This window comes from Heliangelus exortis, chromosome 24 (assembly GCF_036169615.1).
Source record: "Heliangelus exortis chromosome 24, bHelExo1.hap1, whole genome shotgun sequence".
Taxonomy (NCBI): Eukaryota; Metazoa; Chordata; class Aves; order Apodiformes; family Trochilidae; genus Heliangelus; species Heliangelus exortis.
In genome coordinates this window covers 1,724,129-1,745,399 of record NC_092445.1, presented here as the reverse complement: position 1 = coordinate 1,745,399, position 21,271 = coordinate 1,724,129, and the positions used below count along the sequence as shown (strand labels likewise).

General features: G+C 47.4%; 1 protein-coding gene across 4 annotated transcripts in view; it reads right to left on the bottom strand.

Moving 5' to 3' along the window:
* The window catches only part of SCMH1 (Scm polycomb group protein homolog 1), a 58,407-nt gene that overhangs the window by 22,404 nt on the left and 14,732 nt on the right, over nt 1-21,271 (bottom strand). For 3 of the 4 annotated variants that reach the window (XM_071767496.1, XM_071767498.1, XM_071767497.1), the window contains exons 3-8: nt 19,951-20,035; nt 17,338-17,406; nt 11,870-11,940; nt 10,880-11,114; nt 8,273-8,361; nt 7,071-7,314 (exon numbers count right to left, since the gene is read on the bottom strand). In XM_071767496.1, the coding sequence (XP_071623597.1) occupies nt 7,071-7,314; nt 8,273-8,361; nt 10,880-11,114; nt 11,870-11,940; nt 17,338-17,406; nt 19,951-19,975 (733 nt within the window). In that variant the 5' untranslated portion in view covers nt 19,976-20,035. The remainder of the gene's footprint in view (nt 1-7,070; nt 7,315-8,272; nt 8,362-10,879; nt 11,115-11,869; nt 11,941-17,337; nt 17,407-19,950; nt 20,036-21,271) is intronic. The other variant, XM_071767500.1, reaches the window with a different exon arrangement.

Here is a 21,271-nt window from a genome sequence, read left to right as displayed (position 1 = left end):
AAACAGTCATTCTTGTGGAGGAAAGAAGTTTATGCAGAGTGCACAGGGATCTGCAGCAGGATCTGCACTGCTCAATGTACTCACGAGTGACTTCGGAGCTAATAAGCAAGGTGAGAAAGTTTTCTAATGCTTCACACTTCCCAGGGCAGACAGGAGGGTTACATCCCATGAACAGCACCAGAATGAAGCTGGGAGACTGAGTTTCAGGGCAAGAAAAGGCCAGGAGACCATCACATGAATAAACATAAAGTAGAGTGTGGAAAAAAACCACTCCTACCTTCAGATGCAAAATGATGAGCTCCGAGTTGCCTGCTGCTTCTTCAGGAGGAAGAACTTCGGCTGCAACATTCATGGCACAATAATATCAGCTCAAAACACAGCAGTGGCCAGAAAGAGCCAGAAAAAATGATTCCATTTTGGAAAAATGAGAGATCAGGATGTTGGACATCCGGGTAGAAACCAACTGAATAGAAGTCCTCACTGCACTGGTTAAAAATCAAGCAAAAAGCCCCTAAAGCTGCAGCTGATCCCTGGATTCTCATTTCCATAGAGTTCAAGCCTTTCCAGGGACACCTTCAGCCAGGGCTAAGCCCAGCCCTGTCCCACTGCATGCCAGGAGCCACCCCACAACTGTCCTTCACTGACCCTAGTAAGAAAACTCTCTGATTAGACTTTTAAAAGCATTTTTGGAGCATTTTAAAAAGCCCCTTCACACTGCACTGCCTCTTCTGCTTAGTATGAAATGTAAAGTATCTCTTAGGACTTTAAACCAGTTTCCAGCATCATTTCAGAGACAGTAACTCTTCCCATCATTTAGCAGTGATTGATGCTTTTTAGAGCATGAAACTATGTGTGCAGATATTCCCCTACACAGGGGGAACAGGCTCTGAGACCCAGCACAACAAGTGTGAGGGATGTGCAACACAATGGACTTATTTATTAGGATGTCCCAGGGCTTAGCACAGTCCCCATTCTGATGATGGCAAAATAAACAGGTAAGTGACTGGCTCCTGACCAGAGACAAAAAGAGTGACAGTGCTGTGATGAGCAAGGATGTCCAAATCATTGTCCTCAGTGCAACTCATTTTCAGTTCAGTGCTGAGCACACAGATTTACTTAGTTCCAAAACCCAGGTCTTAATTTCTCTTTCTGTGGGAAAAAAATTAACTCTTCTGTACCCACGGGGCAGCATTTTGAACTGGATGGGTAAACTGAGTCATGCATCTTTTTTATAAGATACTGCAAGGGCATTCTATAAAGTGCCATTTGGATAAGGGAAAATGGCATCACACCTGTCACCACTGGAGCAGCCAAGCAAACTTTTCCCTGAAGAGCAGCTCAGAAACCCCTCCTGTCCCAGCATGTTTGCTGTGACACAGCTGCACAGCCAGCCAGGAACTTGTCACACTGCCAGCTACACAGCTGGAGCTTGGAGAAGCAGCACACTCCAGCATCTTCAGCCTCCTTTTCCCTGATACTCCCTCTTTCAGCTCCCAGAAGGCAAAGCAAAACAGCACAAAGCCCACACTGGGAACAGACCTGGCACAGGCATTCACACCACAGAGAAAAATGACAGTTTTGGGCAGTGGGGCTGGTTTGAGGGATTTAGTGTGCAGATCTGGGGTGCAGAGTGAGCTCTGAGCAGAACCACAGCCCAGAGAGCAGCAGTGCTGGTATTTGTTCTCATCACCCTTAGAAAAATGCTCTCTTGTATGAGCCAGGGTCCAGCAATCTTTATAGTCCATATATAGTCTTTATAGTGGCCTTTTCTTGCATCTTTGTGTCATCTTCTTTTTTTTATTTGTCCAGTGCTCAGACATCTCTGGGTCCAGCTCTGCAAGGCCAGTTGGTTTTCCTCCCAGCTGCCCCAACCTGCCTGGAGCACAGCTCCTTCTCCCAGCCCAGACAACAAGGAGCTGCCATGAGCCAACTGGAGAATATGGTTCAAATGCAGAGGACAAGGCAATGACAAATCTGTCTACAATCACCATCCTCATATCCCCAATAAGCAGTTTTCCTCGAGTTCCCATCCCACTACCTCCAAATAAACTGGATGCAACACAACCTGGGTTCATGCTTGTCCCCTAAAGTCTCATTTTCTCTGCAAAAATTAAGCTGTTGCAATGATGTGTTGTTTGAATCAGCTGTGAAGCAGCTATAGAATTAAACCAGAGACACTCTGAACTACAAGAAGGAGATGAGAATTGAGATGGGCAGTTCCAGTGTGAGAAATGCATCAGCTGAGTTGAAACTAAAGCTCCTGACTGAGGGGATGCAGAAGTGGGTGAAAGAAGTGACAATCAGGGAGCTCCAAGAGGTAATGCAATGCAGAGTCAGAAAAAAATCAAGATAAAATCTGAACTTCAATACTCAAACCTGAATTTGACCATCCCAAAGCCAGGCTGAGATGTTCTCCTGCATGACACTGCTGCTGGGCACATGGTGAGTGCTCCAGAAGCCACTGCAAGAACCCAGCAGTTCTGTGGACAGTAGAGGAGCTGAACTGGTGGCTTTGGTCCTGACACAGACACTGACAACACAAACAGATTCATTCCTACACTTCAGAAAAACCATCATGCTGCAGCTCTTCCTGGCTAATTGCTTCAAGAGAGGTCATCACAGAGCACCCAGCCACAGAGGGCTGCCCAGAGCACCAGGGATGGCTGACACATGGCTGGGCCACACAACAGCTCTCAAGAAAACCCCAGAGTCGTGGCCTTAGGATGCAGCAAACCTGCAGCCTGGGTAAGACTTCAGCTTCTGCAAGCACACCCGAGCCAACCACACCTGCACCTGCACCTACACAATTACACCTGGGACAGAGGACATGAGTTTCTTCACAGATTTACAGCCCCCAGGCAGTTTGGCTGTACTGCTATTTATATCCAGCCAGCTGAAGAACACACACTCAGTTAAAATATGTGGCATGAGAAACCTGCTGTGAGTCTACTCACTGATCACATCATCTGCCTCTGAGAGTTCATTATCAGTGAGTTTCCAAAGCCCCATGTTGAGAACAAAAATGTTTCTGTACTCTTGTCATTTTCAGGCTATTCAGAACTGGTCCTGGGGTTTCTGCTTGTTCTGATCTTCTCTGAAGGTCTTTTTTTTGATTTGGCTTCCAGGTTAAATATTAGCAGAACACCTTCAACATATCAGTGCACAAAGAACAAGGAGACTGCTAGAAGGGTGCAGTTTATTCTACCTTTTCTTCTTTTTCATAGCTCTTCAGAAGTTATAAAAATACCAAAGATCAAGAAGACAGGCAGCAAAATGTCCAATTTTTATAACAAGTGGGGCTGTATATTGAGTATGAAGTTCCTAGATCTAATAAAAATGTACACCATGGCAACATGCACTTGTTCACCAATCCCAGGGTCACAACTGGGCTCAGCATCCCTTACCTTCCCTGTCCAAATAAAGGGGAGGAAACAAAAAATTGAAGAAATTACCCAGGCAAAACTACTCACAAAGAGATGATGGTTTTGCTCCCATGGAGTCCCTGTGAAAAATCCCACAAAATGGGGCCATTTCACCCATATGCAAATCCACTGCTCCAGTTAGAACCACCCCATGAACCATGTGCAGCCTTTACAGACCTTCCTGAGAGTCTGTAAAATGATTCTGCTTCCTCCAGCACCCGCCTGTATCCAGAGGAACCCCTACAAGGGACCAAGCTCCTGTCACTAACAGCTGGCACATGTGTGCTGGTGACAAGCAGAAATGAGGCATGGGGCCATGAAACCTCCATGTGAAGCTTTTTAGCCCTAAATGTTTAAAGCACTTGACTTAGGTGGGAAACTGCACTTCCCCTGTGGCTCTCCTAAAGATACACAAAGTGCTGCCCTGGGCACACTTATTTAACTCTGCTTCCAAACTCAGCAGCAGTGCTTAGGCAGGGACACCAGCCCTGCAGCAGCTCAGAGCATCCCAAGACAGTTATAGAAACTCAGAAATAAAAGCCCTGGACTGCTGCTCTTCCTGGAGTTTGTCCAGTTCTGAAAGCACTCAGGCCTTCACCCTACACAAGTGTCCATGCACCATGTCCCATCAGCAGCAGTTACTGATGAGACCTTTCAGAAATGGAGCAGCCACCCCAGCATTATTCACCCAAAGAGTGGAAGGTCTCAACAGTGATGCTCCTGAGGAAGCTTGCAGCACTGCCACAGAAACCCATTCCCTGGGAATCTGCCTTCCCAGCTGCTGCCAAGCTGGTGTGGGGAAACTGAGGATATAGAGGATGAGCTCAGCTGCATTTCACCCTGCTCTGTGACCTCCAACCCCAGCCCGAGGCTGACACGGGGCAGGGGGGATCAGGGCCAACTGGATGTGTAGGAACCCCCAGAGCTCCATTTCCCCTGTGGTGTTTATTTGAGCCCCCAGCTCCAAGCTGGGCTGCACTGAGAGGAGCTCCAGGAGAATCCAGGGAGCCCAGAGCCATCTGGCCACCAGCAGAGCTCTCCCAGCAGGCACAGACAGCACATCTGACAGCAATGTAATTACCAACCAGGCATGCAGAGAGCTGCTGCTCCTCACCACTTGACCTCCCCTTCCTCCCTTCACACACATGGACCCTCTTGAAAGCTCCCCTCCTCCTCCTCCTCGGTGTGGCTGGGCTGGCCCCAGTTTCACCAGCACCCTGCCCAGCTGCCCCAGCTCAGCAAACACTGGTGGGAGTGGAGCTGGAGGAGGGATGTACCTGGGAGAATCCCTGAACTCCTCCAGCTCTGCTAGCAACCAGCAGAAGGGACAGATTAGAGCCAAATTAAGTTACCAGCATAAAATAAACATGCCTGGCCTCTTTGAAGTTCTACTTCCCTTGAACATGAGCTGATTTCAGGAGGCCTCTTTCCTGCTCAGCCCCAGGAAGCTGATGGTCTTGATGGAATTGTTAACTCTTTGCAGGACTTAGCAGCTCCCCCAAGGACATCACCCTGATGGTATCAGGCCAGTGTGTGACCAGTGTCTGGTATAACCCCCACCACTAACACCAATCTCCTCCACCTGCTCCTGGGTCTCTGTGATTTAAGGGGAATTCCCAGCAGCAAAGGGAGGAGAACCTCCCCAGCTCCACCACATGGTCCTGCAGGCTCCAGGCTGGCACACAGGGATCTTTTATTGGAGCTGAAGGAAAAGGGGGATCCCCCCTCTGTGGTAAAGCATCCTCCAGCCCTGCCAAGAGCAGCACTGACAGGTCCTGGGGGGGGGGGGCTGTGCTCAGCCCTCCTTCAAAGCACAGCTGAGGAGTAAAAGAACAAGGAAGGAATTTAATTACAGAAGAGGGAAGTTCCCAGGGCTCCCTTCTCTTGATTTCATCCCACAAAGTGGAAATTGTAAAGTCTTGGGCAGGAATGGGAGGGGGAAGCCACAGAGAGGAAAGTAAAATACCACAAAGACAAGGTTGATTCCAACTACATGGCATTTCTGCATGGCTCATGCAACCACTGCCAACCTCTTGTTCCTGTACTTGAAAAACACAGCAAAGAGAGGAGAAATCTGCCTGAGAGCAAGGGCTGCCTCTGTCTGGGAGCATGGAGATGTCAGTCCCAGGTTTCACCATTTCTGTACATGAGCAGGAAATGCAGAGTCACTGCTGATGGAGCCAGGGTGAGAAGGAAAGCTTGTCACTGCTGCCAGCCAAGAGGGGAAGCAAATGCTTCTTAAGATGACTCCAAATTACTGTGGCATTGCCCCCATGATTGTGTGTGATTTCTGGATGTTCTGCTTGCTCACAGTTTCAGCCCCTGACACAGGGAGACTGGAGGGGAACAGAGCTGCCTGTGCCAAGCACCATGGGTCAGGCAGAGGTTCCCACTTTTTCTGGGAAGGCAGCTTTCCCCCTCCTCCTGAAACCTTCTATCCCCAGTTCACTGCCAGGAAAACTTCCACCCATCACAAACATTTCTTTAGCCACTCATGCAGTACCTTAGAAGCACCTTGGGGATGCTGAGCAAGAGCCCCTGACTCCAGGGCACTGCTGAAGAGGTCAGGAACCAGCCAGGAGGTCCCAGCAGCTCTGTGGAGCCTGCTGGGCAGCAGCAAGCAGGACACAAACAAATAGCAGGAAGCAAGGGAGAGGCTGGGAACATCAAGGCCAAATGCAGAAATTCAAGACAAAGCAGTGAGGGTGTTTTTCAGTTCCCAGCCATAGCAGAAATCACCTCCACCTGAGGGGAGGCTGTGGCCTGGCCTGCACATCAGCCATGTGGGGTGACCTCAGGACATCCACCCCAACACAGGAGCAGAAATGGCCACATCAGAGGATGGCAGAAAATACCAGGCTGATGGGTTAATACAAGCTGACCCTGGATGTTCAAGAGGAACAGTCCCATCAGAGAAATGCCTCTCCTGAGTAATCCTTCAGCTCCAGCAGAGTGCTGCTCTCCTGTTTGTCATTTCATTGACCAGAGTGTGCAGGATTTGGCAGGCTGCAAATGTCAGAGGAAGGTGCATGAGGACAGTGACAGCTTCCTTGGTCCTAAACACAACTGTAATGCTAGCAAGCCAGACATATCTAAAAATCTCAACAGCCAAGGCCCAGACCTTTGCAAGGCACCAAGTTCCTAACCAACAATCACAGCTCAAGGAACAAGGCAGGCAGAACCTGATCCACACTTCTTTTTCCATGTCCACAGCAGAGATCACAGCATAAGACAGAACAAGGCAACTGTCAGAAGCACAAAGATGCAGCCTTCAGCTTAAGAGTTCTCATTACTCCCTTTTATATCCACAAATACCCCAGTCCCCCCATGAAGAAGTCCCTAGGAATGCGTGTTCCAAAGACACAGGGAAGACTCAAATGAAATTCCTGTACAAGAGCAGACCACAGCAACGTTGTACAGCACCACCATCCCTCCAGAGAGCCATAATCCTGCCCACCTGTAGGGATGGGACATCCATTACCACCTGAGGCCAGGCCAGGATTATCTGTACCGACACCACACATGAAGCAGCAGTAAGAAAACCAGACATGGCACCCAGATGTCCTCACTGCTCACTTCTGCCTGCTTTGCTGCTCTTTGAGAACCGAGTGGAGAAGAAAGATAGCTAAGCAACAACGTGGGTCTTACCTTTTGTTCCAGGGGGCTGCAGATTATCTCCAGTCAGCGAGCACCAGCCTACGGGAAAGATGTCCCGGGAATCATATCGGCACCAGTAATCGAAGGCACCTCTCCAGCCATCAAAGGTTATCAGGACCTCAGAACCTCTCACCTCCCCAATGGTGGCCGGGCAGATGAAGTGAGGGTTTTTCCTGTCCACTGCCTCCAGCTTCATCCCTGTCTTGAAGAAGTTTTGGGATGGAGATGGTGGTTCCTACAAGGAGAAGTTGAAAACGTGCTCAAAGCGGATATGCCAGACCAGAGCTGTCCCCTCCACCAGCAAACTCACCTCCACAAGCAGATGGAGAAGGGAGGTGGAGGGCTGGATCTCAACCCCATTGAGGTGTGCATGTGCTGGCCTAGCTACACAAACACCTGCCTGTAAAGTCACTCCTCAAGTCCACTACTGACTGCTCTGCAATCCCCCACCTGCTGCACCAAATCCAGCAGCCTGCCTTAATGTTGCACGCCCTGACAAATGTGTCATGCAACACAGGCAGAAAATAAAGCTCCAAAAAAAGAAGCCTCTGCAGGATACTCTCATTTTGTTACCTCAGAGCAGGAAAATGTGAGACATGCCAGTCTCTCTCCATCATCCTTGCCTCACCTTCAGCTTTGCTAGACATGTGAGAGATCTGCATTGACCCTCACCTGTGGCTTGCTCCTTCTTGTCTATTGATTGCACTTGAAAAAACACTGAAGCCACACCAACCACCCCATACTACAGCATATGCTCCCAGACTGGCTCTGTCCCTCTCTGACTTCATTAAGGGTTTAAGAATACAAATTTTGTAATAACACAAATTTGTAAGAAAACAATTTTGTAAAATAACACTTGCAATGTTGCCTCATGAAAATATTTGCACTCCTTGCAAGCTGTGGCACACAAAAATTTCAGGGAGATACTCACTTCCACACACTGTATTCCTGAATTTGAGTGGCACCTGCAGCCTAAGTGAGAAACAAGCCCCTTGCTGAAGCCCAAGCCACAAAGTAGATCTTTGTCTGCATTCTCAACACTGCTATGACAGAGCAGCTCCATGGTAAAGCTGGGCACTTTCAACTCCTCTGGGATCAGCAGACCTCACATGAGACACCAGCTGTTATTTTGGTGCCCTGCAGCAAAGGGGATGTGCCAGAAGGATGTCTTCACAAACAGTACAGTAAAGTACCTTGTGAAAAATCCGGACAGGAGCCATCTCTGCTCCATTCAGAGTCTTCAGAAGGAACATGGGCCAAGAGGAGGCATTCAGCCGAAAGCCTGCAGAGAAGGAAGCAGAAATGGAGACTTCAAGGTCTTGGGAGCCACCAGATCTGGCAGCACATGATTGCTCTGATGGGAACTTTACAATGAGCACACACTGTGACCTCACACCATCCTCCTGGAGAGTCAGGTTTGACCTTTTCCAGATACTCTGATTGCAAAACATTACACTATTGAAAAGAAACACCTGGAAATGAATGTTTGACTGCAATATACACTTATCATAACAAAAGTCTGTACATTGACCATGCAGGCAGAGCATTTTGTGCAGCACTAGTGCTGGCAGCTTCAGTGATCCAACTACAGGGGAGAATCAGTAAATGCACACTTGGGCTGGGAAATTTCTTCCTCAATAGGGCACCTCAGCTTCTGGGTGGCTGCTCCACCTTCCAGAGTGAGCTGCAGGCAAGCTAACCTGAAGAAATAAAGAGGCTGTGACTTGGCTGGGGGACAGATTTAACCATGAGAGGATGGCAGGTTTTGGTTTGACATCTGTAAAAAAAGGTAGAGAAATAACAGAAAGGGGCTTACGGAAATAAACCAAAGCAAATAGAAGTCTCCAGATATCACACAACATCAACTTTGCTAAATGTGCATCTTCCTGTCCAGACAGTTTCTGCTGCTCAGCTGAACACTCTGCAGGCAGAAAGGACAACTGCAGAACTAGCTATTTCTTACCTGTCTTTATGCTAAGTGCAAGAGAACCACTCTTGTCTGGCCCAAAGTTAAGCAGGTAATAGAGATCAGAGATGGGCACACAGACTTCTTACAGAGTACAAACTCTCTGCTACCACCATCACGAGTGACTTTTTCTCTGCAACTCGATTACATTTATTGCCATCTGCTGGCAAAACCCAGAGAAGGCACAGGAGGAACCCTGTGGACAAGGACAGGTACTTGTGCCTCCTGGGCAGGCTGCAGCAGAGCTGTGAGCTGCACCCTGGCACAGGATTTCAGAGAGATGTCTCCTAGTGCACAGCAGAATGCACAAGATAAACACCAAAAATAGCAGCTTTATGTTAATAACTGCAGCAGGTTTTGTCTGAGGCAATTATGAAGGGGAAGGGTATAATTAGACTTGCATATGGAACAGCTTGATGTGATGTGCACAAGTGTGCATCTGCTGATGTTTCTCCATAAAGGTCAGTCTCAAGTGTCCCATTGCAATCTAGACTGTACTTCCACCAAAGCTCACAAATGGTGCTCCAAAACCAAACATGAATATCAACCCAAGATAATCCTAGTGAAGGTTTCTTGCATCACTATAGATTGGCTTGGTATTGTTTGAGGATGTGCTAATTGAGAGATTTATGAAAGCACTTTAAAAACAATGGGGAGCAGAATGCAAAAGCAGCTTCATCTTGCTGCTTAATCAGGAAAGAACCAACAAACCAGCTCAACATTTGGCTAGCATCAAAAAAAAAAAAAAAAAAAGTGTTTAACTGAAGACTGGAAAAAGCGTTCAATTGCCCACGTTGTTTTTGTGAAGATGTAGCCAAAATTAATAAACAAAAAGATGAAATATAACAAGCTTCTTTACATGAGACAGAACTTAAATCCCTGGGAATCTTTTCAGACATTGTTTCCCCATCAGATGCTCTCCAGCTGACCTGCTATTGCCCCAAAGACACCTGGGCACAAATACACTTTGCATGAATTAAAATTGAAATGCTTTTGAAATCACAGTGTCAGATTAGCAGTGATACAGCAGATGCCTTAGCCCTAATTGCTCTCTTGATTATTCTCTACATCAAGATTTACTGATCCCCAGCAAAGCTCTGCCCACTGTGCCCAGCAAGGAGGGGGAGCACAAGAGACAGCCCTGATGGCTGCCAGCCCTTCCATGTCAAGCACACCTTGCAAGCAGGACCCAATGCCTGAAGCAATGGGCAATGCCCAGAGATCAAGCCATTGCTCAATCCACGTGCCACACTGCCTGTGTGACTGTGTTGTGTCTCCCAGAAAAAAAAAGAACCTGTATTTGTTCTGTCCTTGCACAGACAATCACCTGGAAAAGACCAGCAGAGTTGCTCTGCTTTCAGTGCCACTGCCCCCAGCCTTAGGTCACCAGGACTTCAGGGTGCCCCTTGTTTGCCTGTGTGTGCTGTGGGAAACAGAGTGGCTCTGGCATTCTTTTACACAAATGGGTGGAAAATGTGTTTTTCCTTTGAGGTACACAGGTGGAATTGCAGACCCCATGAGCTCACAGTCACCACATGCTAAGAATTCTGAGCTTGAGCTGCAAAGGGTGCAGGCAGCTCACCTGGATGCAGAGAGCTCTTTCACCTACACTCTAAAGCATCTCCCTGTCCATGCCACACTGCCCATGTAGAAATACAGACTAGGTGTGGGATACATCTGTTTACAGCTCAAGCTAAGAGGGCTGCTCTGCATCCCAGTGATAGGCAGGGGCTGTCTCTGGGCCTCTCTGTTCCAAGTCCAGCAGTATAACAAACCCTGGCATTTTCCCCACAGCTAATGAAAGCACTTGCTGGCCAGTTGAACTTCAGCTCACCCAGGGGAGGCTGCAGCATCCCTCCATTCTTCTCACAGTTTCCTATGGGCTGGATTTCAGCAGAGTCCACCAGCCTCCAGAAGTCATTCTTGTTATCGCTGCCATCCAGGCGCAGGCGCAGCCGCGCGCCCGTCAGCCCCACCACGGTGGCAATGCAAGTGGAGGTGGTGTTCCTGGGGTCGTGGGCTTCTAGTTTCATGCTGATCTTGAATTCATTTGCAGGTGGAGTGTATGACTGCAAAGAAAAAAACGGGGCTGTGGTCAGAGCCAGGATTTCCAATATATTCACCACCTCAGTCACAAAGCTTAAGCCCCAAGAGCATCAAAGCTGATTCCAGCAAAGACTGAGAGCATCCTCTGAGCACAACGTGGAGCAAAGGCCACTGAGCAGCAAGGAAAGTTCAAGGAGTCTGGGCAGATCTGTGATCCAGACCACCTTCTCTCAGTACTGCCACCAGCTAGACAACCAGACCTATCCTTTCCTCTTAGTCCTCTTCTCAGGAGAATCACCCACCTGACCCAGGACCCAAACAGGTAACTCTGTGCCATGACAGTTCACTCCAGTATCCCCTGTGCTCAATGCTGTCATCTCTGTGCTCAAATACCCAGTGCCTGGAGAGTGCTATTCAATTTACAAAGATCTGGTGAATTCTAATTAAAAATCTCTTTGCTGGGCAGGATCCACCAAAACCTGGATCACAGTCGACTCATTTTCTCCCAAGACCTCGTGCTCAGCAGAGAGAAAACCATTCTTGTGTTCCCATCCATACACATCTCAGAGTCAAGTCCTCTGCATCACTTCAATATTTGCAGCACCTGAATATCTTTTTTACCTTTGCTTCAGCAAACTTAGATTTATTTTAAGTTTCCCATATCTTGTTTCCTTAACAATCTTCCTTGCCACAAAAAGGGGCCTGTTCCAGGCACAGAACTCCCAGGTCACCAACGAACCATCACCTTTGGCCATTCTTGTTTTTATTCACCTCTTACCTGCTTGAAGCAATGGGCAGGAGCTGGGATGGCACATGTCTCTTTCAGGTATTTCTCCCACGTGAAGTGACCTGAGAAGAAAACAAAAAGGATTCCAATAGGAACTGACAAGTAAAAATCTCAGAAAAAGAGGTGGCTGTCCTCTGAACACCAGCAGTTCTCCACGTCTCACAGAGGAGGTGCTCACAGGCAGCACGTTTTCATCAAGATCCTTTAATCTTTGTGACCACAGAAGATTTACAACTACAGCTGCCAGGCAGAACAAAGCATGGTGCTGCCTCCAGCATCTTGCTGCCTCCACGCTGCTGTGGAGGGTCTGCAAAAAGTGGGGATAACAACCTACACACCCAGCACAGATGGGAAGCCTTGGAGTGTTACAGATAACTGCCCCTTAAAAATCTTTTGTTAAGCACATTGCTCAGTCTGGGGATTAAAAACAGTCACTGAGGGCTAAGAGCAGCTCAGATCAACAGGAAACTTTGCACTGTGCTGGTTGCCCAGTTCTCCCAGTCCAGCACACAGCCAGCTTGGAGCAGGTATCAGCCTGTCCCCAGCAATTAGTGGACAGGTCAGCAATTAATTTCCTGAAGCAGAGAGAGTCCATAGCTCGGGCAGGATGGAAGCAGGGATCCTCCAGAGATTTCCTGAACAGAGTGGCTCATGTGCAACATCAAAGCCCATCCACTGAATGCTGCTGGGGAAGTGCATTTTATCCTGGTCTCCACCTTGTCCAGCAGGGAGGGTAAAAGCAATAAGCCAGCCAGGGAAACCTGTTATTAAATGAGGAATTAAAAGCTCCCGTGATCTGAGCAAATCATGACTTCTGCCATTTAAACTGAGCAGCTGGGAAAGGATCCTTCCAGCATGACATTAGCTTGTATTCATCTGAATGGCTCCCAGGAGACCACTGTTCTCAAGTCATTTCAAGAGCATTGGTGGCAGCACAATTAAAGAGTCAGCTACTGCTTTTCCTATTCACATCAAGATTTTAATCAGTCTGTTTTCAAAACAAAAGCTATGTTAAGAGCCATTTTAGCTACTGCAGTGCACACCAGGCTTCTGAAAATTCAGGTATTAAGGTCAGCACACTTTACTTGCCACCTCCCATGCAGATGACTAGCACCCTGTTAAATATAGTGGCAACAAACAGAAAAAAACCACAGTTTCACACTAGTCACACAATACAGTCACACTAGCTGGATATATATTTCTATTTACAGACTCTGACATCAGCTCTCCATTCAGAGTCCACATTTCCATGCACTGGCATGAATTTTCTTTCTAGCCAACAGTATCACACTGGGATGAATGAAGAAATTCAGTGATTCACTGCAAAACTCCAATTCTCTTGGTTTAAAGATATGATTTTACACTTGGTTACATCAGTGAAACTCTTTGTATGAATTATACATAATAAATACCCAACCAAAGCAAACCAAGGCATTCCTGGCATGGAAATGCCTTGCTACATCCCACTCCATGGAGCACAGAGGATGCCCATGGTGACAGCAGTGGGGTGAGAAGTGCAAACCTCAGCCCCAGGGCCTGAGCAAGCATCTTGAGAAGCATCAGCTGTGCTTGACAGTTTTAGTTTAAAAGAGAAACCTCCCCTCAGCTGGTTTCAATCCCTGACTATTAGAAGGAGTAATGACTTTAATCCTTCCACTTTTCACTCACTCTGCACCAGGGGAGGTTTTTCTGCTCCCTGCAGCAGCTCCCATGGCAGTGGAGATTGATGCTGCACAATCCCAGCAGGAGCAGCTGTGGGCCTCTAAAACCAGTGTTTGGACATGGAACTTATTTGAGATCAATTCTAGAGCCTGTTGGGACCCAGCCACCACAGGAAGACCCACACACAACACTTGTCACTCATGGTCCTGGTGACTTTGTAAAGAAAAGCAGCAGCAGCAGAAAGACTTCTCCAAACTCTAAGAAAAGACAGAGCCAATATAGACAAGTTCCTTCCTTCTCTCTTCACTATCAGCCATTTCTTTACATATAAATGGCATGACAAAGACAATTAAAGGAAGCACATTCTTTTTCACAGTTACTCTCAAACCAGGTCAGAAACTGGGAACTGAAACTGGAGGCTGCCACTGTTGCCTTGGGATGAGAGGAAGCTCTGCACAGTGTGTGGGGAACTGGTTCAAAAGGATTCAGGAACAGTATTTAATCATGGGACAATGCTTTTCCAGAGGGAATTTCAAAGTACACTTAACCAAACATGATCTGCTTCAACTTAAAAATTGCAGGAACAATGAGAAGAAAATGGTGTAACACAAAAGTTGGGTTATTGCTTTGTGGGGGTTTTTTTTTACAGCTGCTTATACAACAAAAAGAGGCAGGAGGCATTCACTTTTTTAATGACACTCCCTTTTTTAACAGGGAGCAGATAACAAGCCCCATGCTCTGTACTTGGGAAAGACTGAATGGTTTGAGATGGATACATCACACTCGACCCTTTTAGCTTTAGTTCCTCTGGACCCTTCCCAGATCCTCCTTGCCATACTGATCCCTACTCTCTTCCAGTGATCAGCTCCAAACAGATCAGCTCTGGAGCCAGGTGTGCTGGGAGCCAGGACCACAGAGCTGCCAGGTGCTGGCTGAGGCCATTTTACAGGATCACTGTGTTACAGCAATAATTAGAGGTTATACAGCCAGAGGGAAACACTGGGAATATCTTGCTTGGCTTTCTTGTTAGCACAGACTGACTATCTTGGATTTTATATTCTCTCAGTGTTCTGGTTCACACCAGTAATGCTGACATCTTACTGTAGAGGGACAGGATGTTCCAGTCTGCAAGATGAGTTTTTCTTATCTGACCTCAGCAGGTAACACTGAAGAATTTTTTCTAAGTGTATTTCAGAAACTCCAGTGGCTTTTCTCCAGTTCCCAGGAAATCACCTTCCTTCATAAAAGACCAGCACTTCAGATGGTTCTAAAGTGTCCCCTTTACTGGTGATGGTGCAGCAGTGTTGGGACTGAAATCCTCTCTGACCTTGAAAAGCAATGGGGGGAACACTTGCTCCACTGCTGCCCCCCAGCCTCCAGTACAATGTGCAAAATATCCTACTACCCCTAAAATCACTGCTTTGGTTGGTCTCTGGCTTCTCTTTCCTCCTCCCTTGCAGGGCACACCATACTCATACAGACTGAAAGGAGCACTGAACAGACTGTGTTCCTTTTTGTTGGATCTTTACAGGAAGCAATGAGGGGGCACTTAATGAGAAACACCACGTTTTTATAATTACAGCTGTGAGCTAAACAAAAGCCAAGGACTGTAAACCTACCCAGCTCCCTGTAACTCAGCTGTAAAAATGCCTACACTAAGGGTGACAGTCTATCACTTTTGCCTGACTCTGGAAAGCTCCTACTTGAGCCAAAGGGAGGTATAACTTGCAGGCAGAGTGTCAGATTTGGGCTCTGATGTCTTAACCTTCCAAAATATTTACTACAAACAAAACACTCCACACACCCAAGGGGTTAAATTACAGTAGTTGTGAACAATGCAGCTCTGCACCCTTGTATTTGGATTCTCATCATGTTGCATTTAATGTTGATTTTTTGCCCAGAATTTAAATGAAGACAGAGTTCCTGTTTATATCTTTAACCAAAGTCTGGTTTGCTTCCATTAACGTTCCAGCTCCCGAGGGGTCATCAATCCAACTGAAATGATACATGTGCATCCCAGGTCACATCTGTGAAGGAGAACGTGCCCTACCCTGATCAAGGCATCCCATGAAGGTCTGCAGCCCATATGTGTGTCTGCTAACGAGCACCAAGGCTGTAGATGAAAGCAGAATGGTTTGAGCCAACTCAGAATGAAAATTAGCAGAGTACCATCTCTGCTGGCAGATCCAAAGCTAATGGTGGCTTTCCCCCACGTCTGGGCACAGCCTCCCAAGGGTCAGCTCTCCACCACACCAGCAGAGCTCCACCACGTCCTACCCACTATAAATTCCAGGCACTTTTCTCAGCTATCAATCCAGCTGCACATTCTTCACAGCTACACCTGGTAACGTGGTCCCGCTTAAACACAGCCTCGCTCAGAAGAAACACAAGAATAAGAGAGCCAAAATTACTAGGTTTCAAACACCAAAACACTGTCTGCTTCTTCTCAGAGGTCTGCCAATTCACTATCAGTTTTCAGCAGAAATCCTTTCAGCCTGGACTCCAGGGTACTCTGAGCCAGAGATCTGCTGAAGTTCCAGCCCTCTCCCTCACTGAGGGAGCCTTGGGCAGTGATGAGCTGCTGGGTGTCTTGTAGGGAGGCAATGCCCAGACCCTGCTGCTGCACCCACACTTCCTGAGCAGATGTGTACATGAGCATTCTTCTAGAGAAGCCCTGGGATGCTGTAATGTACAGTGACTTCTGTGTGGGGTTCCCTTCAGTGCTGCTGCAGAAGCACACCTCTGAATTTCACAGAAAGCTCCATCTCAGGTCAGCACTGCCCCTGCACACCAGCCAGTCCTCTGACATCTGCAAAGAGTGCAGTGTGTGCAGCAGAGAGGAAACTGATGGAGCCCCCAGCACCCTGAAGGCAGCCTATACACAGCCCATGAGCTGTGACCATGTCCCATGTTGTCACATGGAGCTCAACACAAGGTGACAGAGGACCCAGGACCTTTTTGGAGCTGCTACTAAACTTCCCTTAAAGAAGGTTCTTTCCAAACTGTGCAGAGCAGGTAGTGTAAGGGCAGACAAGGACAGACACAACACCCCAGGACCACACACACACATGCACAGGGTCACAGCACACATGCCCAAGCACAGGACACCTCATCTCCAAAAAGGAGCAAGAAGTGACCAACTCCTGTGCTGCTGCCCAGCCAGATGACTCCTCTGCTGCTGCTGGGGAAGGACCAAATTCCTGCCAGTGGGAAAGAGGGAGTGCAGGTCACACCACATCCCTCATACAGCAACAAGGACTGAACTTCCCACTGCTGTGAAGGGGAGAGGAGGAGTTAGAGGCTCCTTACCCAGCACACAGGTGAAAACATGGGCAGAGTCACTGGTGCACACAGCTGGGCAGTGAAAACCAAACCTGCCTGATTTTAAAACAAGCAAGCTCAGTTGTGTGCTTAACCTGGTGTCTTCTCAGCCCGTTTAGACTGTGATCAGAATTAAACAAATCTGGAAGAGTGTCCAAAAGCAGTTCTTATCAGTAAACTACTCTGGCATGCTGCAGTTTCCCACATCCAAGCAACACAAAAAGCTTTTGAGGGAAAAAACAAACATGAGGGAAGGAGGAAGAAGATGGGGGCAGGAAGAAAGGGGGAGGAAGAAAGGGGGAGGAAGAAAGGGGGAGGAAGAAAGGGGGAGGAAGAAAGGGGGAGGAAGAAAGGGGGAGGAAGAAAGGGGGAGGAAGAAAGGGGGAGCAAGAAAGGGGGAGCAAGAAAGGGGGAGCAAGAAAGGGGGAGCAAGAAAGGGGGAGCAAGAAAGGGGGAGGAAGAAGGGTGGTACTTACCTTGGTACTGGGAGGGAGACTCTGCCGGGCGGCCATACTTGTGCTTTTTACCATCTTTCCAGTCTATGGCTGAGGCAAGAAAGAAAGCACTTGTGTCAGTGAAAGAAGCCAGCTAGTGCAGTCCTCAGCATCACCTGCTCATGTCATATGTTTTATTCAGAGGACAGGAGTGACCTCCCTCTCATGAGCCCAGGTAACATGAATGATTTGTCTAAATCTACAGGGTATGTTCCTTTCCTCCACACAGCTCAGGGGAAGATGTGACATGAGGTATCTGCACCTCAGCCCAGGCCTCATCCTCACCACCTTGTATTCTGCCACAGGGGCAAGCAAGAATGCAAAAAGCAGCAAACTGCTGGAGTGTCAGCATTTGAATTATGTGACAAGCTCAAGAGGAGCTACAACAGCCACTAAAAGCAGCTCACATAGGTCTTGTACACTGAGAAATGGAGCCTGAATGGCTCCTTGCAGACTTAGAGACAGCCTCAGCCCTCTCTGGTGATGAGGAGGGGACTTCCCAAAGTTTGTACAACTGCCCTTTCCACACACAGCACCAGCTCTCCCACCACATGTCCTGCACAGCTTGTAGAAGAGCACAGAAAAATGAGCACCACCTCTGAAAAGCACCTCACCTGAGCTGTCTTTGCTCATAACAACCTTGGGCCTTGGAGTTGCAAAAAAAATGAAGTTCCAAAGACAACTCTGGAAAGCAATAAGAGCAAGAAGTGGGGGACAGGCATCCCTGCCTCCAACCCAACAGAGGGATGCTCATCCTGAGCCAACTCCTCCACCCACTGCTGCTGCCTGATGCACCCTGGGAGTGCTGCTGCAGTCCCACTCGTTTCTTTTACATTTTTAGTGCTACTATAAGCAGCTCTACAAAGCACACCTTGCCCCCACAAAATGTAGTTCCTTGTGAAAGGAAGAGAAAAAAAGACTCCTGACAAGTAGATGAAAGAGGCAAACCAAGAGTGACTGCTGAAATGGCCTGGTGGGCCTTAGGATGTCTGAAATTGTTTTTGGAGCGTTAGTTTTGCAATCTTCTTGACATGTTCTTCTCAATAAAATGGACAGAAGATGGCATACAGATTTTATCCTTTAAATGAACAGTGTGGCTACAGCATCACCAGACATGGACCAGACAAAGAGCCTCCCTGGAGAGACACAAATGCATAAAAAGGATAGAAGGACCCCATTTCTATAAAAGTATTCCTATGAAGGACCATTCTGCCACCACCTTAAGAAAACAAGAATAAAGGACAGAAAGCATTTAAGTCAGAAGCAAAAAAAGCACCCCAGGATGGGTAAATGCTCCTTTCAGTGCTGCAGGACAGCTCTCTAATAGCATCCCTGCACTCAAAGTAGCCTCTTGCCACACTCTGCAGGTGAAATTACATTTTGTTCACAAGCTTTAACTTGCAATGCTCATTAGGCAAGCTGCAAAAGAAGCAGAGAGGGAATGAAATACAGGAGTTTCTGCAGGCAAATCAAGAAAAAGCAAAAGTTGAATGCATTGTTAAAAAAAACAGGTAAGTAGGACAGAAACCCACGTGTGCACAATGCAGGTGTTACTTCTGCAACCCCTGGCCCAGCTCTCCCAGCCCTGCCAGCTGCCAGTGCCCTGCTCCACCAGGCAGGAGGACAAGCTGTGTGAGGCTAAATTCAGTGAGCCTGCAGCCACACTGCTGACTAATCAACCTGCCCCTTTATTACCAAGGTCTCCAGCTGCCTCACAGCAGGCTCTCCCCATTCCCTGCTTTCCTTCATTTATTTTCACTTCATTAAAGGACAAGCAGTGTTAGGAAGAGGATAATGCTTCTCTAAGATGAACCACCAGAGGAGCAAAGGAGACGTTTAAAAAAAATAAATAAATAAAGAGAGGAGAGAAATCAAGCATAGAAATCTCCTGCAATAAACCTTGTGAGCATGTAGCAGATGTGAACAAAGAACTGTGGAGGATGCTTCATCCTCTATGCCTCTCCCTTCCCCCATCCTCAAAGCACATGTGATGAGATCACTCAAAAGCACATGCACATCACAGCACTAAAGGAAATCAATATTTTTGTTAAGCACAAGAAGTCCAGGCAGCTCAGCTGCAGGCAGCCTGCTTGACTTCACCCTTTTTTGTTGGGGCAGGCAGGACATGGGTAGCACACACGTGGCTGCCCTGAGCACTGCTGCATGTCATGGGACAAGAGACTCAGGTGGGGGGAGGTAAGTGCCCACAGCAGATTTCATCTCCACAAAGTAGGATGATCTTGGGTTTTATGCCTCATTAAAAGGGGGAGGCTCGTGCCAGCCAAGAAGCAGTTTGCCTCATGCTGGGAGCACTGGCAGATGGCAAGTGCCACGAGCCCTGCAGGGCACCCTCACTGCCTGCCATGTGCCCTACAAGCTGCAGGAGAGCACCTGCTGAGGGACTCCTCCTCTGCCCATGACTGATGAAACCTCTCCACGCTGCTGTAGGAACAAACAACTCTCATTTTGAGCATGCAGTCAGCATGTCCCCCACCCTCCTGTCCCATTGCTGGCTTTCCAGTGCACTGTGCTTGGTCCTTCAGTCTGCACCAGATCCCTGAAGGGCCTCTGGCTGTGCCAAAAGTTACTGCTCACCTTTTTGAGGGCCTGGTTTCCGCATTATATCACCAGCTGCTGTCCTTGTCCTGGGACTGGCTTGCTTTTAGATAACTGAAGATGTCTAGGACAAAAGAAATAAACATGAAAAAACTCCCCCCCTATTGGAGCACACAGTCATCTGCAACGAAGCAACAATTAACTCATCACACAGCAGGGAGAAAACAGATGCTCTTTCACCCTGGGCTGCACTGAGCATCTTCTACTCAACCCAAACATTTAATTTCAGCCCTCATGAAACCAGAAGTCTTTCTCCAATATATGGACTTCAAATTCATGGCAGCAGGAGGGGCATAAATGAGAGGAGCATATGCCAGTTTCCATGCTAACTCTACAGCATGTCCCAAGTGTGTGTGTGTGTAATGGGGAGGGCTGCTCTTGCTCACTCAAAAGGATACAGAGCTGAAATTTGTGAAAGAAAACACATGGGAACATAACATTAACTCTGGCAAAGCAGCACCACAGTGCCCAGCTTGCCACTTCCAACTCCAATTGCTCACAGCAGATTTGGGTAATAAGGATGAGAAATTAGGCAGCGATCCAGAAAATTTTTTTGCTGTTAGTACTGCAAACAAATGTCCAGGTTGTGTTGCATTTTTCTTTCTGGTTAAAGAAAAGCTGGCTGGACTGTCCCCATAGAGTAAAAGCATTTGTATGCTTGTTATAACCAAAAGTTAACAGAAAATCAGAGCTCTTGGGAGATGCCTGCTGAACACAGACACCAGAGCTCACGCCAGCCAGTGGTAGGCAGTGCCTCTTGTATGCACTGAGCCTTGCAAAGCCCTAAACAGAAATATCTAAATGAACAGCTAAGCTGCAAAAAAAGCCCTTGGGAAAGCTAGTAAAAGCATGTTTTGACATTATACTAACTAATTAAAGATTAACTGTGTCACTATAACTCCATTTTGTTCACAGTGGGGCAGTCAGGCTGAAGGATGTTAGGGGAAGCATCCCAGGATGCAATGGTGAGTTTCTGCTTAAAGGGTTATTTACAGATCCAACTTAACAACAAGTTTTGATTTTTGAAAACCATGTCTTTTCCAAACCTAAGAGAATGAAGAGTTTCATTTTCTATGAAAGTGCTACAAACTACAGCTTTTATGTGCTGTGCTTGCAACATTGAGTAAGAGTCTAAGAAAGAAAATACTGAAAGAAATATTAAATACTAAAGAAAAAAACCTCGCTGTTTTTTTTCAGTTGACATCAAAATGTACACAGCAAGTCTCTAAATGCCTCTCATAAATAGTGTATGTGTTCATGCACACTTCTGAAAGGTGATAAAGTTTCTTTTCCTTTCGAT